Below are 16,859 nucleotides of genomic sequence, written 5' to 3'. Positions count from 1 at the left end.
CTGCTATGCTTTATCTTGGCCAGGTCGCAGTTGCAAATGAGAACTTGTTCTCAACTAGCCTACCTGGTTAAATAAAGGTGAGAAAAAAAAAATCATATTTAGCTTACGTGGATTGGACCCAAAAATATTTTGGGGTATTTTTTAGTTGTAACTGTATTAGACTAAGTATATGTGATTAGATGATGTTGAAATGTTGAAATTCAAATGGTGCTGGAAAAGGTGAGGCAGCTCCTGTTTTATTTGCGACTTGCGGTGTCGTGGAAATATTTGGTCAATCATATTTCACAAATACCGGAGCATGTAAGTTCAAATAGACGTTTTATTACTTCATAATAAAAGCCTGAGCTGGAATCATGAAAACAACTCCCTTTCAGTATTGGTACAAACTACTTATACATTTGTCCTCCTTACTTCATACTCATAGTAACTTCTCTTAATGGCTTATCACCTCTGGCATTTAGCCACAGTTATCATATTGCCTTCATATTAGGACATGCAACCTGTAGAGTCACAGAAATAGTTTCAAGTATGTAGGACCATAGCAACAGACCTTGGCACTCTACAGGAATAACCAATAGATGTTATTAGGTGTAACCATAGTTGGCCATAACAGTTACAAGAATAACCACATGCATGTCTCATGGTGTCCAATGACCTAGAGCACATAGAGTGAACCAGTTTTGCTGGCTCCTTCTGAAATAAATAATTGCCACATACGCACTGAAAAATTCACAATAGCGGTAACTCTCTGTGGTTCTAAATCAATAATTGTTTAGCAGTCCGAAAATATCGGAAACATTACCTTGCTTGACCATGCTGTAGGTCATTTAACTGTTTGTTACATGCAATATGTTTTGTAGACTTCACCAGACAGATGTCTCTCTCAGGTTTTGTAATGAAACAAATGTGTGGTTGAATGTATTCTGCCACTGTGTCTTCTTATTGCCTCGGGTTTAGGCCTATATACTGTATCATGGTGTCAAGGCATATGAGCAACCAATCAAACAACGCAACACATAGATTGTAATATGGCTGTTTTTCTGGATTGGCTTCCCCAGTGAGTTTACCCACGCACAGCTACTGATTGGATGTGACATGGTTAGACATCCCCTTTTGTTTAACATACCGTTAAGCAAGTTGATTTGTGTGTTCAGTGTGTTATTCATGCAATCTGTGTAACTATGCATTGTGGAGCAGACTTATAAATGCATATGTTCAAATTTATTGGAATCCAAACTGGATTCAAGACCAGCAGGTTAAGAATATTGTTTTGCATTGAGCTAGGTACACTACATTACCAAAAGTATGTGGATACCTGCTCGTCGAAACATCTCATTCCAAAATCATGGGCATTAATATGGAGTTGGTCCCCCTTTACTGTTATAACAGCCTCCACTCTTTAGGGAAGGCGTTCCACTAGATGTTGCTTTGCTGCAGGGATTTGCTTCCATTTAGCCACAATAGCATTAGTGAGGTTGATTACTGATGTTGGACAATTAACCCTGGCACACAGTCAGCATTCCAATTCATCCCAAAGGTGTTCAATGGGGTTGAGGTCAGGGCTCTGTGCAGGCCAGTCAAGTTTTTCTACACCGATCTCGACAAACCGTTTCTGTATGGATCTTGCTTTGTGCACCGGGGCATTGCAATGCTGAAACAGGAAAAGACCTTCCCCAAACTGTTGCCACAATGTTGGAAGCACAGAATCGTCTAGAATATTCTGTGAGCTTGTGTGGCCTACCACTTCGAATTGTTGTTCCTCCTAGATGTTTCCACTTCACAATAACAGCACTTAAAATTGACTGGAGCAGCTCTAGCAGGGCACAAATTTGATGAACCGACTTGTTGGAAAGGTGTCATCTTATGACGCTGCCACTTTGAAAGTCACTGAGCTCTTCAGTAAGGCCATTCTACTGCCAATGTTTGTCTATGGAGATTGCATGTATGTGTTCTCGATTTTATACACCTGTCAGCAACGGGGTGGAATGGGTGAAATAGCCGAATCCACTAAATTGAAGGGGTGTCCACATACTTTTGTATTGTGTAGGTAAGAGTTAGTGTATAATGAGTTGGGGTTGATCTTCATCCCAGATCATGAGATGATCTCCTGTTGATGTTCGTTAGATTTGATCTGTGGTGTCCCCTCCGGCTGCTGCTGCTACTACCTCATTCATCAACCTCCTTATAAACTGACAGCCATGTTGAAGCTTCTCCCTTCTCTTGTCTTTAAATGGATATTATAGAGAATGTTCGGAGCTTTTCAAAAGCGTATCCACATAAGAGTTTACAGGTAAGAGGTACTTATTAATGCTCACTGCTGATAATAGGAACCATCCAACATTGAGGGAGACACTTTTAGAGGAAACGTTTTATTTATCTTCTACAATCTGGGACAAGAATTCACCCTGGCATTTTATCGACACCAGCCCACATTCCTGCACGCGCCACAGACTCACTATGCACATTAGTACCTGTCATACAGTATGTGTTCCCCTGAATCCACACCTACCCTAAGGGCTCTATTCAATCTGTAAAGCTGAAGCATTACAGATTCCGCAATAGAAATGTGAAGGTAATTTCCGATTGAGCCGACATATGCAGAGTTTACCGTGAATGTAGTCTCCGCTAAAGTAGGAACATTGCCTTTCAATTTCAATGACGTTGTAAATCTGAACTTTCGCAATACGGATTGAATAGAGCCCTAAGTGTTAATTACTATGACATGGCTCCAGACTAACATTTTCTCCTGATGCGACTAGCTTTTACAGTTAGTGGCACCAGCCCATGATTTGGTCAGACCCAAATCATGAGTAATCATCATGAACATTAATCTTAAATCATTCATAGTGTTTTATTAAGTGTAATAAATAGCCTACTGAGGTATTCAAGAAATACGTTGTTTCATCCAACACGTCAAAGCAGGAATGCACAACTGAAGATATTTCGTGCAATTTAATCACGTGATTGTCATAACATTTGGGATGACGGTTAGACTATAGTTGCTTTATTTTACTTTCAAAATAGGACTCCAGAATTTCCAGATTGTTTTTGTTGAATAGCAATTAATTACTTGAGGAAGTGGAAACTCAAAACACATTAACTAGATCGCTAACTATAAATATACTACCCACTGCTAGTAGCCATGTATTAATCCAACAGTCAATTTAATGTCCTAAAAAACCATTGCATTTGTTGGCTTCTACTGTAACGGTTTTCTAGTGGTGATGAAGGAGAGTCGGACCAAACTGCAGCGTGTCGATTGAGATTCATGTTTAATCAAATAAAGAAACACGAACACTACACAAAACAATAAACGTAATCGAAACCGAAACAGCCTATCTAGTGCAAACTAACCGAGAGTACACATAGGACACTAAGGACAATCACCCACGACAAACTCAAAGAATATGGCCTAAATATGGTTCCCAATCAGAGACAACGATAAGCACCTGCCTCTGATTGAGAACCATTCCAGACAGCCATAGACTTTGCTAGATAACCCACTAAGCTACAATCCCAATACCACCACCAAAACCCCAAGACAAACACACCACAATTACAAAAACCCCATGCCACACCCTGGCCTGACCAAATACATAAAGATAAACACAAAATACTTTGACCAGGGCGTGACATCTACCCATGAGACCTATAGGCCTATAGGCCTTCGCAATGGCGGATATGCATTTCGTGCATGCTGCTTCATATCTCAAAGCCTTAAAAAATATCTTGGTTGTAAAATAGTTGCTATTGATCTGAATATTGAGAGTTGAGAAATATAAATGATATCTACAGAAAGCTGAGGCCCTCCTCTGTTCGACAGGGACAAGGGGATGAAGCTTCATTTTGAGATGTTATACATAAGAACACATTTTCCTCACAAGCGCATGGCTCGCTCATTACAGCAGCAGGCCCCAGCAAAACAGGCACTGGGACAGGGCACACACTTTCATTACAAGAATCATGAGGTTAATGCACTGTTGGACCAAATCATGGTTTTATCCACCCATGAGATGAGGTGACAATTTAGAATGTGGTCTTTCTACTTTTATAGGCACCCTTTCCGTTTTTTACGATCCGTGATCTTAGCTGTCTAACTGATGACAGAGTCAGAAGAGCAGGTCTCTTTTCTGATGCCAAGTTTGACTTAGAATTTGAGTTTGCATGACCTCATCTCAGAAAACCGGGCCAGCCGTTTCCCACTGATCAGCCAAAGGCTCCTAATTGATCAGTATAACAGAGAAATTGCAAAAAAAAATCTAGTAAAAAAAGGACAAATTAACAGGCCCATGGGCCGCTGGCCACGTCACCTTTTACATTCTTTTTTTTACACCAAACAAAAAATGGTCCAGCTCTGATGGCCAATCCGCCCTTGTCCCCTCATCAAGAATAGAGCACCAAAGAAAACATTTGAAATGGAGGAATCATCATTAAGGGAGAGTTCTGGAGATGGACAAGCCTTTGTTTATTATTATTGAATAAAAAAGTAAATTAGCCACAATACGGCAAACATGTGCAACTTCCATATATTTCAAATGGCATGGTATTCTGTTTAAGTTATACAAAGCATGCTCAAACATTGAACAGTTTATAAATACAGTTATTTACCTTTTAGCAGAGATCACTTCAAAAACAAACACTTTCTCCTGTCGCTTTTACTTAAAATGTAAAATATTTCTTTGAAACACAATGTGGACGATGGGTTCACACCAGCAGTTTCCAGATCACACACACACACCTCGGAATACAAAACCATTTACAAACATTTGGATAGATAGCATGCATACAAAAATAAACACGTGTTTCTGATCAATGCTTCACAATTTACAGTACTGGTTTATTATTGCCAGTCCTCTTCTCTGTGCACCAGTTTCTGTTTATTATAAGAGAGAAATTCCACCCTGCAGCCATAATCTATGTTCACCCAGTCCTGGAGTGTTAATACTTTCAGAATCTCTGAGGCACAACACTGAAGTTGAAAGATAATCTCCTTGCATTTTGTGCTGACATAGCAGTTGCGTGATATCCAGTTTATGAAATAAATATATACGCTTAACATACTGTACACTCTCATAACACACAGACATACAGCACATACTCATTTACCATTCACACATGCATAACATAAACATTGTAGACATCAAAAATACAATTGCTTATTATAGTTAATTTAGGATCAAGATTAATTGTAGTGATACTGTGCACAACCCTGGCATAGTCTTCAGAACAGACAGTACTGTACAGAAGCAGAAGATTCTAACATGGCCATGCAGGTGAGCAGTGAGTTAAAGGGCGCCCCACTAATGCAGTCTTTCAGATGGGTGGAAATATCCAATATTATCAAACCAGAAAAGGCTGTGGATGTCATGGTTGCCTTCTAGAAAAATAAATCAAACAATACATTCCTCCACAGACAATGTTCTGAGTGCGAGTGGGAGAGTGAGTGAGTGAGTCAACGAGATGGGGTGGACAGAAACCCAGAGTGAGATGTATGTGTGTTGAAGAGCCTCTGAAATAGGTGGAGGGAGATGGGCGTAAAGACACATAACGTGATATTTTCCTCATACAAAACAATGAATTGTGCAAAAAAATACCATCAAACACAGGCCAGGATTCAATCAGATCAGCGCTAACCCCGGTAGTGACAAACGCATAGCTAAATATTGCTTTTGACAGCTCCAACACAGTCAATCTTCCACCGCCTAAACAAAAGCAATATTTAAACCTCTTTGGGGCTAGGGGGCAGTAGTTTGACGTCTGGATGAAAAGCGTGCCCAAAGTAAACTGCCTGTTACTCAGGCCCAGAAGCTAGGATATGCATATATATAGAGATTTGGATAGAAAACACTCTAAAGTTTCTAAAACTGTTAAAATAATGTCTGTGAGTATAACAGAACTGATATGGCAGGTGAAAACCCGAGGACAAACGATCCCAACAAAAAAAAAAGACTCAGCTTACCACTGTTTATAATAGCTATCATTTTTAATATGAGGCGAAAATCTCCCAGATTACAGTTCTTAGGGCTTCCACTAGATGTTAACAGTCGTTAGAAAGAGTTTCAGGCTTGTTTTTGGAAAAATTAGCTAGAATGTGTAGTCTTTCTACGTTGTTGTTTGACTTGTTTGGAGAAGTTTATTGGTAACGTTCGGGATTAATTTTGTATGCATTGTGAAGGAGGGAAACCGGTGGATTATTGAATGAAGCGAGTTTGGGGGATATAAAGAAGGACTTTATCGAACAAAAGGACCATTTGTGATGTAGCTGGGACCTTTTGGAGTGCCAAAAGAAGAAGATCTTCAAATGTAAGGCATTTATCTTATCGCTATTTCTGACTTTCGTGGCGCACCTGTCTGGTTGGAAAATGTTTTTAATGCATTTGTGTTCGGGACGCTGTCCTCAGATAATCGCATCGTGTGCTTTTGTCCTAAAGCCTTTTTGAAATCTGACACAGGATTAACAAGAAGTTATGCTTTATTTTGATGTATGACACTTGTATTTTCATGAAAGTTAAATATGACTATTTCTGTCATTTAAATTTCGCGCTCTGCAATTTCACCGGATGTTGTCGAGGTGGGTCGCTAGCGGAAAGCCTGCGCCAGAAAGGTTAAGCCATGCATTTGTCGGTTACCGTGGGTTAACGCTGATCTGATTGAATCCTGGCCTCACTACAGTGCAATTTCTGCTGTAACTTTCCTTTAACCTTTTCATACTTGAGTTCCAAATATCTCTAACTGTCGCCCCTGCGTGAGTTTTTTCATGAGCGTGATGTCAGAATGCTCTCACTGTTCCAAAATGTGATTGTTACACAACAGGACAGTTACCTGCGCTGCCCTCAAACCAAGGCACGCTGCCTGCTAATTATCAATAGGCTATGTTTCGACTTGTCAATTTCAACATTTTTCTAACAAGTTTGGATTGAGGTGTGTTCCGCCTCCTCGTTAATTTGCATAAGAAGTAGCCCATTTCACTCTTGCTGACAATTTATGTTTGAGGCTTTACTGAGCAGACAAACTTCTCTCTTCAACTTGAGCCCAAGATATTGCGCATCTCTCATCAAAACAGGCCTTGCACAAACGTTTTCCCCCAGCACATTTTCTGGCTGGTTCTTTGTCTTACAAATTGGACTTTGGACATGTGTACGTTCCTATCGAAGTAAGCGGCTTATTTTCTGTATATCATATTATTTATGTTTTATTTAACCTTTATTTAATAAGGCAAGTCAGTTAAGAACAAATTCTTACTTACAATGACAGCCTACCAAAAGGCAAAAGGCCTCCTGCGGGGACGGGGGCTGGGATTAAAAATCAATTTAAATGTAATACAAATATAGGACAAAACACACATCACGATCAAGATATTTGTATGGATCATAATGTGTTTACTCTTTTAGTAACATGTTTTCAAGTACTGGTGACAAATAACGTATTCCGATTCTTGCATAGATTGTAATGGACACATATGATGCGTGTAAAATACTTGAATGTTGTACTGATTATGATGAGCTAATGCTAAGCTATTTGCTGGCTATGTGAGGCGCCATGTTTGTGAACATTCTGTTTGTCACGTTAGCGTCTGTCAGACCAAAGATGTTATAACAACTCGACTGACTTATGGTACTTTCAAGACAACTGTGAACTCTGAAAAAAACTAGGCAAAATCATGGCATCAATGATCTTTGGGTCAGAAAGTTGGAGCTCTAGAAAGAGGCCCGAGTTCCCAAGTAGGAATTCCGAATTGGATAACTGTTCAAAACTTTTTTCCTAAGTTCCCAGTTGTCTTGAACGCGGCATCAGATTGTAACTTTGGTACCTCAGGGTTACCAGCTCCGATCCCTCTTTCCAGGGGGTTTATTTTTATTTATAACCTTCTTGTGTTTGCCCCCCATTTATTGATAAATCCCCCATCTTAGTAGTATTTCCTGCATCCTATCCCCACAAGATACCTTCCCCCATTTCTACCCCTAATGGATTTGAAAACCCCCCACAAATGAAAGGAACCCTCCCACAAACCCCCCTAAAATGGTTTCATCCCTGTTTAGGTTTTGCACTATGGTTAGGCTAGGCAGTAGGCTTGTATTTGATGTGATGCTCTGCGAGGTAAAAACCTTTATTTGCTTTGTGATCTGTCAGAAACGGTTAATGACTTGTCAAGTCATGTGCTCCAGTTCTTGTATACACTGTAACAAGTACATCAACAATTTGTAATATGCTGAAAAGTGGCTGAACTAAGTTAATATTTTTCAGGCAATAAGCGCAGCAATCTTTGATTTTGTTTATTTGCGTTTTATAGTGAATAGCATTCTGGGATTAGAGAGTTTTTGCTTGTCAAACGTAAACCAACATGGCTGCCATCTTAAAGAATTGAGCTGTTGTTAGCATAGCTGACACGCATTTCTTTTCTAAACAACATTACGTTAGTCTCATGCTCACCAGAGATGTGGTACATTGTAAACTAGCCTAGCTGTTAGGTCACTAACTTCAGTTAAAAAAAATTGTCAGCGCAACCTGTTATTTAGACTGGTTTATGGAATGAGTTTGGCTGTGGATGTGTTCCGTGTGATGCTTGGATGATGAAGTTCGCATTTATCTTTTACAATAAAATATAAAATTGAGGAATAAAGTTTAAGAACTTTATTTTCCATCAATACAACAAAAATATTTAGATGCTGTTCAGACAACAATGGTGTTTAGACGCGTTTGTTGCATCATACATTCTGTTACTACTGTTCCAATCACGTATTTGAGATCGCACGCTGCAGGGACCACTCAACAATGATCACAATGTGATTGTACGCGTCAAAGGATTAACAATGTCAATGAGAAGAAGACTATTATTGAACCAGAGTTTAAGTAAATAGTGTGAACATGCATTGCACGCATTTTATGATGCAAACTTGGATAATTAGTCATCCCATTTATTTAATATGTTATCGTTATTTTGCTCACTGAACAAATTATTTTGCATGAGGAAAGGTCCTTAGAAGCAGATGTGGGCATGCAGAGAGAGTGAGATTGAGTGAGTGTGTGAGAGAGAAAGAGAGAGAGAAAGAGAGGGGTGTAACACTGGTTGTTATGGTTGTCTTCCAGTGATGAGGGGATGTCTGGGGTAGGGCAGTAAGGGCACGTCCCTTGGCAGGATGTATGGGATGACTGTAATGGCGCTGCTGTGTCCATGGTCTGTTCCACATAGGCTATCCTAAAAAACCCAACGATGGGTCAGAGTCCTGAAGAGGGACATTCTGTCAGGAGGAGAGAAGAGTACGATTTAAGAGGTAATACACTGTATACACTACACAGTACACACACACTGTACATACACTATATTCTATAGGTCCTCTCATACCTTGAGAGCACTCTGTAGGATGCGGAGACGGTGCAGCTTTTCACTGAGCAGTGGGTCGTTGACGCGGCGGACGAAGGAGCGTTTGTACTCCAGACGGGAGGAGGGCCGGTGATCGCCTATGGAGGACAGGTTGGCCCTCTCCAGGGCCCGGTACAGGTCCCCCAAAGAGTCAGCCTGAGGACGTCCCTCCCGCTCGCAGCCTGAGGACAAGCAGATTCACCATACGTGTCATTCATGTGCTGTTTTATTTTGCACCACATAAACAACAACAACAACATACATGTGAATCTAGATCTCAGCACAGCATTGCACTTCCTCAAGGGCAGGCAACACACACACGGTAGGCTGCTACTGTGGAATTTCCCATGTTATCCTTTACATACAGTGCATTCAAAGTATTCACTTTTTCCACATTTTGATACGTAACAAGCCTTATTGTCAGGTATGCGTAAATGGCTGTAAGGGAGTCAGGTGCAGGAGAGCAGATATTGGGTAGCCAATGGAGCCTTTTATTTAGGCAAACAAAAAGCCCATGGCAAAATAAACACGAAATAACAATTTGGGTTAACATAACCCAGCACAACAGACTAACATGCGCATAACATGAAACAGAATAAACAATACCACACAAAGACATGGGGGAAACAGAGGGTTAAAAACACAACACATAATGAGGGAAATGAGAACCAGGTGTGTGGAAAAACAAGACAATACAAATGGAAAATGAAAAAGGGATCGGCGATGGCTAGAAGACCAGCGACGTCGACTGCCGAGCACCGCCCGAACAAGGAGAGGCATTGACTTCGGAAGAAATCATGACACTTATTCTAAAATTGATTAAATAGTTTTTTTCCCTCATCAAAATACACACAATACCCCGTAATGACAAAGCAAAAACAGTTTTTTTGAAATGTTTGCAAATTTATTACAAATAAAAAACTGAAATATCACATTTACACAATGTAAATATTCAGAACCTTTACTCAGTACTTTGTTGAAGAACATTTGGCAGCGATTTCAGCCTCAAATCATCTTGGGTTTGATGCTATAAGCTTGGCACACCTGTATTTGGGGAGTTTCTCCCATTCTCTGCAGAGCCTCTCAGGCTCTGTAAGGTTGGATCGGGAGCATCGCTGCACAATTTTCACAATTTTCAGGTCTCTCCGGAGATGCTAAATCGGGTTCAAGTCCGGGCTCTGGCTGGGCCACTCGTGGACATTCTGAGACTTGTTCCAAAGCCACTGCGTTGTCTTGGCTAAGGCTCATTGTCCTGTTGGAAGGTGAAATTTCGCCCCAGTCTGAAGTCGAGTGCTCTGGAGCAGGTTTGCATCAAGGACCTCTCTGTACTTTGCTCTGTTCATCTTTCCCTCGATCTTGACTAGTATCCCATTCCCTGCCGCTGAAAGACTTCCCCACAGCATGATGCTGCCACCACCATGCTTCACCGTAGTGATTGTATTGGCCAGGTGATGAGCGGTGCCTTTTTTCCTCCAGACATGACGCTTGGCATTCAGGCCAAAGAGTTCAATCTTGGTTTCATTTTGGCTAACTCCAAGCGGGCTGTCATGTGCCTTTTACATTTCCTCATCTCTGACCCCTTCTAATATGACTAGCCCCGATGCTCCTCCATATTTTTCCCCTACTCCGCTACAAAGTTTCTCCCTGCAGGCAGTCACTGAGTCCGAGGTGCTAAAGGAGCTCCTTAAACTTGACCCCCAAAAAACATCTGGGTCAGATGGTTTAGACTCTTTCTTCTTTACAGTTGCTGGCCCTATAATCGCCAAGCCTATCTCTGAACTTTTTCACCTGTCTCTTCTCTCTGGGGAGGTTCCCATTGCTTGGAAGGCAGCCACAGTTCGTCCTTTGTTTAAAGGGGAGATCAAGCTAATCCTAATTGTTATAGGCCTATTTCTATTTTGCCCTGTTCATCAAAAGTGGTATGCAATCTGATTTCCACTCAGGTTATGGATGTGTCCTCAATGATGTCACCTTTGCCCTTGATTCTAAGCAATGTTGTGCTGTTATTTTTATCGACTTGGCCAAAGCTTTTGATACGGTAGACCAGGTATTTCCAAACCCCCAGAGGTACGAGCAATGCCGTCGGGGGTATGCCAAATAAAAATTTGATTCACATGAAAAATTATTATTATTATTTATGAAAAACAACCATTTATAAGAAGGCTAGAAGTGTCTTCTATGGTGAGCTACCGAGTGGCTAGGACAGGCAAGCCCCATACTACAGACTTCATTCTTCCTGCTGTCTTGGATTTGGCAGGGACAATGCTGGAGGAAAAGGCCCAAAAAACTATACAGACAATGTCTTCATCAAACAACACTGTTTCACGACGCATCAGTGACATGGCATGAGATGTTTTGGAACAATTACTGCTTTGCATACAAGTCAGTGAATTATATGCATTACAGCTGGATGAGTCAACAGATGTGGCGGGCCTGGCACAGCTTCTGGTATATGTCCATTATGTTTATGGGGGGTCAATAAAGGAAGACATCCTCTTCTGCAAACCACTGGAAACCAAGGACAACATGAGAGGATATTTTTTAAGTACTGGACAGCTTTGTGACATCAAATGGACTTTGGTGGTCAAGATGTGTTGGTATCTGTACAGATGGCGCAAAAGCCATGTCAGGGAGACATAGTGGAGTGGTAACACGCGTGCAAGCAGTTGCTCTCGACGCCACTTGGGTACACTGCAGCATCCATCGAGAGGTTCTTGCTGCCAAGGGAATGCCTGACAGCCTGAAAGATGTTTTGGACACGATTGTGAAAATGGTTAACTTTGTTAACTTCTTATGGCTGCAATCCCGTTAACGGGAGCGATTTGACAACAGCCAGTCAAAGTGTAGGGCGCCATTTTCAAAACATCAAAAATCTCATAATTAATATTCCTCAAACATACATGTGTCTCATACCATTTTAAAACTATTCTTGTTGTTAATCCCACCAAAGTGTCCGATTTCAAATATGCTTTTCAGCAAAAGCACTACAAACGATTATGTTAGGTCTCCACCAAACCATAATAAGCACAGCCATTTTCCAGTGAAATATATCATTCACAAAAAGCAGAAATAGAGACAAAATTAATCACTAACCTTGAATTATCTTCATCAGATGACACTCATAGGACTTCATGTTACACAATACATACATGTTCATCAGAATGCAGTTCTAGGAATCCCAGGTCCACAATAAATGCTTGATTTGTTCGATAATGTCCGTTATTTATGTCCAATTAGCTACTTTGGTTAGCGTGTTTGGTAAACAATTCCAACGTCACAAAGTGCGTCCACTATAACGTGACGAAATGTCCAAAAGTTCCGTATCAGTCAGTAGAAACATGTCAAACGATGTACTGAATCAATCTTTAGAATGTTGTTTACATATACTGTATCTTGAATAACGTTCCAACCGGAGAATTAAAATGACTTCAGATGACCAGTGGAACGTAGGTCCTTCCCCTGTGAACGCGCATAGTGAAAGCATGGTCAACTCGTGGCAGTGGTGACTATTTCCTGTCTCATTCGACCCCCCTTCACATTAGAGTCATCAGACAAAGTTCCATTGACTGTTGACATCTCGTGGAAGGCGTAGGAAGTGAAAACTCATCCATATCTCGCTGTAATTTCAATGAGAGCTTGGTTGAAAATCTGCCACCCCCAGAAAAAATACAAACAGGAAGTAGAACTTCTCAGGTTTTTGCCTGCAATATGAGTTCTGTTATACTCACAGATATAATTCACAGTTTTAGAAACTTCAGAGTGTTTTCTATCCAATACTAATAATAATATGCATATATTAGCAACTGAGACTGAGGAGCTGGCTGTTTACAATGGGCACCTTTTCATCCAAGATAGGATATGCATATAATTAGTAGATTTGGATAGGAAACACTCTAAAGTTTCCAAAACTGTTAAAATAATGTCTGTGAGTATAACATAACTCAAATCAAATCAAATTGATTTATATAGCCCTTCGTACATCAGCTGATATCTCAAAGTGCTGTACAGAAACCCAGCCTAAAACCCCAAACAGCAAGCAATGCAGGTGTAGAAGCACGGTGGCTAGGAAAAACTCCCTAGAAAGGCCAAAACCTAGGAAGAAACCTAGAGAGGAACCAGGCTATGTGGGGTGGCCAGTCCTCTTCTGGCTGATATGGCAGGCGAAAACCCGAGGAAAATCCAACCAGGAAGTACTATTATTTTGAAAGGCTGTTTTTCCATTGAAAGCCTATCCACCATACAAAGACTTATGACCCAGTTCACGGGCTCTGTGGCTTCCTCTACGTGTGGCCAGTCTTTAGGCATTGTTTCAGGCTTTTACTCTGAAAAATGAGGGAGATACAGCACTTTCAATCATTGGCCAGTGGAAATTTCCATTCATCAGCCTGATCGGGAACGCACCTTTCTTGTTTCTCCTTTTCTATTGACGAAGCTTTTGTCCGGTTGAAATATGATTGATTATTTATGAATAAAACAACCGGATGATTTATTTTAAACATCGTTTGGCATGTTTCTACTAACTTTATTGTACTTTAAAAAAACATTTGTCTGGACTTAGTGCACGCGCCTTAAGCATTCGGAATACTGGACAAAATGTGCGAACAGAAAGGAGGTATTTGGTCATAAAGAGGGACATTATCGAACAAAACAAACATTTATTGTCTAACATGGAGACCTGGGAGTGCCACCAGATGAAGATCATCACAGGTAAGTGATTTCATTTTAATGCTATTTCTGACTTTTGTGACACTCTCCTTGGCTGGAAAATGGCTGAATGGGTTTCTGTGGCTAGGTGCAGACCTAACATAATTGCAAAGTGTGCTTTCTCCGTAAAGCCTTTTTGAAATCTGACACAGCGGTTGCATTAAGGAGAAGTTTATCTTTAAATGTATGTTAAATACTTGTATCGTTTATCGATGTTTATGATGAGTATTTCTGTAATTTGATGTGGCTCTCTGCACTTTCACCGGATGTTTGTTTGAGACAATGCATTTCTGACCATAACGCCAATGTAAACTGATATTTTTGGTTATAAATATGAACTCTATCGAACAAAACATACATGTATTGTGTAACATGAAGTCCTATGAGTGCATTCTGATGAATATCATCAAAGGTTAGTGATTCATTTGATCTCTATTTCTGCTTTTTGTGACTCCTCTCTTTGGCTGTAAAAATGTCTTAGGTTTTCTGTCACTAGGTGCTTACCTAACAGAATCACATGGTGTGCTTTCATAGTAAAGCCTTTTGAAATCGGACACTGTGGTTGGATTTACAAGAAGTTTATCTTTAAAATGGTGGATAATACTAGTATGTTTGAGGAATTTTAATTATGGGATTTCTGTTGTTTTTGAATTTGGTGCGTCCCACTTGTACCAGAGAGGTTAAAGTTTTCTTTACTGACCCTAATATTCACTTGTCTGACCGCTTGCATGACGACGAGTTTCTCACACGGCTGGCCTATCTGGGTGAAGTTTTTTCTCGCCTGAATGATCTGAATCTAGGATTACAGGGACTCTCCGAAACTATATTCAATGTGCGGGACAAAATTGAGGCTATGACTAAGACGTTGGAGCTCTTTTCTGTCTGCATTAACAAGGACAACACACAGGTCATTCCATCATTGTATGATTTTTTGTGTGCAAATTAACTTAAGCTTATGGAGAATGTCAAATGTGATATAGCGAAGCACCTGAGTGAGCTGGTTGCGCAATTACGCAGGTACTTTCCCGAAACAGACGACACAAACAACTGGATTCATTATTCCTTTCATGCCCTGTCTCCAGTCCATTTACCGATATCTGAACCAGACAGCCTCATCAAAATTGCAACAAGCAGTTCTGTGAAATTTGAATTGAATCAGAAGCCACTGCCAGATTTCTGGATAGGGATGCGCTCAGAGTTTCTTGCCTTGGCAAATCGCGCTGTTAAGACACTGATGCCCTTTTCAACCACGTACCTATGTGAGAGTGGATTCTCGGCCCTCACCAGATACAGTTACAGACTGTGTGTGGAAAATGATTTAAGACTATAATAAATAATGTTTGTACCATGTTTTGTGCTGCTGCCATGTTGTGTTGCTACCATGTTGTTGTCATGTTGTGTTGCTACAATGCTGTGCTGTCATGTGTTGCTGCCATGCTGTGCTGTCATGTGTTGCTGCCATGCTATGCTTTTCCTCTTATGTCTCTGTTTATGTAGTGTTGTGTTGTCTCTCTTGTCATGATGTGTGTTATGTCATGATGTATGTTATGTTATGTTATTTAATTTTTTAATCCCAGCCCCGGTCCCCACAGGAGGCATTTTGTCTTTTGGTAGGCCGTCATTGTAAATAAGAATTTGTTCATAACTGACTTGCCTAGTTAAATAAAGGCCCGATTGGTGGAGTGCTGCAGAGATGGTTGTCCTTCTGGAAGGTTCTCCCATCTCCACAGAGGAACTCTGGAGCCACCATCTCTGCAGAGACCTGAAAATAGCTGTGCAGCGACGCTCCCCATCCAACCTGACAGAGCTTGAGAGGATCTGCAGAGAACAATGGGAGAAACTCCCAAAAGACAGGTGTACCAAGCTTGTAGCGCCATACCCAAGAAGACTCAAGGCTGTAATCGCTGCCAAAGGTGCTTCAACAAAGTACTGAGTGTAGTATTTCAGTTTTTGCTTCGTCATTATGGGGTATTGTGTGTAGATTGATGAGAAAAAAACGATTAAATTAATTTTAGAATAAGGCTGTAACGTAACAATGTGGAAAAAGTGAAGGGGTCTGAATACTTTCCCGAATGCCCTGTATACTGCCCTCTTATGGTGCTATTGTCACATAGCTCTTATTTTATGTTAAGTTATCTGGCAAGCTTTGTGGACTCAAACAGACCCAAAGGTTTTGTGTCTGGTGGTTGTCATACTATGTTGTCCATTTGTGAGACGTGCTGTGTGTTTCGGGGGTCAGTTGTAAATCTGTGCCTCTTGAAGTGTATCATGCAGTGTTTGCTGCATGTTTTGTGTTAGATATAGTCTACAGAGAGAGCAGTAGAGAAATTAGGACAGAAAAAAGTCCCCTTAGGCATGTTTCTTTGTCCTCTTCAAAATTCAACATTAACATGGGCTGAAAGGACACGGATGTGTTTGTGTGTGTGTATGTGTGTCTATTTGTTATCTTAGGGCAGGCTTGAACATTTAAGGACATTTGTCTGCTTGCCTCTACACATGACAGTGTCCGATTGAATATTTATCTTTTAAACCGAATTAATTTCTGTGTTTGTTATGTACTGTGTATGGATGTATGAACTTGTCAGGATATGGCTGTAAGCTACCTCTCTCTGTCTCTCTATAGGGCATGTACATCAAATCCACATATGACGGCCTGCATGTCATCACTGGAACTACAGAGGGAGTGAGTAAATCTTCAACATGCTCAGTCAGGGCTATGAAGCCATTTGGCATGTAGATCAACTCTCCAAGGTGGCATAGCAGTTCAGACGTCTTTTGTCCTCGTCTTGTCGTG

At 40.7% G+C, this 16,859-nt stretch overlaps 1 protein-coding gene across 1 annotated transcript in view; it reads right to left on the bottom strand.

The window, feature by feature from the left end:
- Nucleotides 1–4,340: 4,340 nt before the first annotated feature.
- LOC109892670 (connector enhancer of kinase suppressor of ras 2-like) overlaps nt 4,341–16,859 on the bottom strand; it is a 52,502-nt gene continuing 39,983 nt past the window's right edge. The window contains exons 21-22 of the mRNA XM_031826572.1: nt 9,344–9,543; nt 4,341–9,239 (exon numbers count right to left, since the gene is read on the bottom strand). Coding sequence (XP_031682432.1) covers nt 9,192–9,239; nt 9,344–9,543 — 248 coding nt within the window. The 3' untranslated portion in view covers nt 4,341–9,191. The remainder of the gene's footprint in view (nt 9,240–9,343; nt 9,544–16,859) is intronic.

This window comes from Oncorhynchus kisutch, linkage group LG6 (assembly GCF_002021735.2).
Source record: "Oncorhynchus kisutch isolate 150728-3 linkage group LG6, Okis_V2, whole genome shotgun sequence".
Lineage (NCBI taxonomy): Eukaryota > Metazoa > Chordata > Actinopteri > Salmoniformes > Salmonidae > Oncorhynchus > Oncorhynchus kisutch.
Note: the sequence above shows the minus strand (reverse complement) of the source record. Positions and strands in the feature narration are given on the sequence as shown.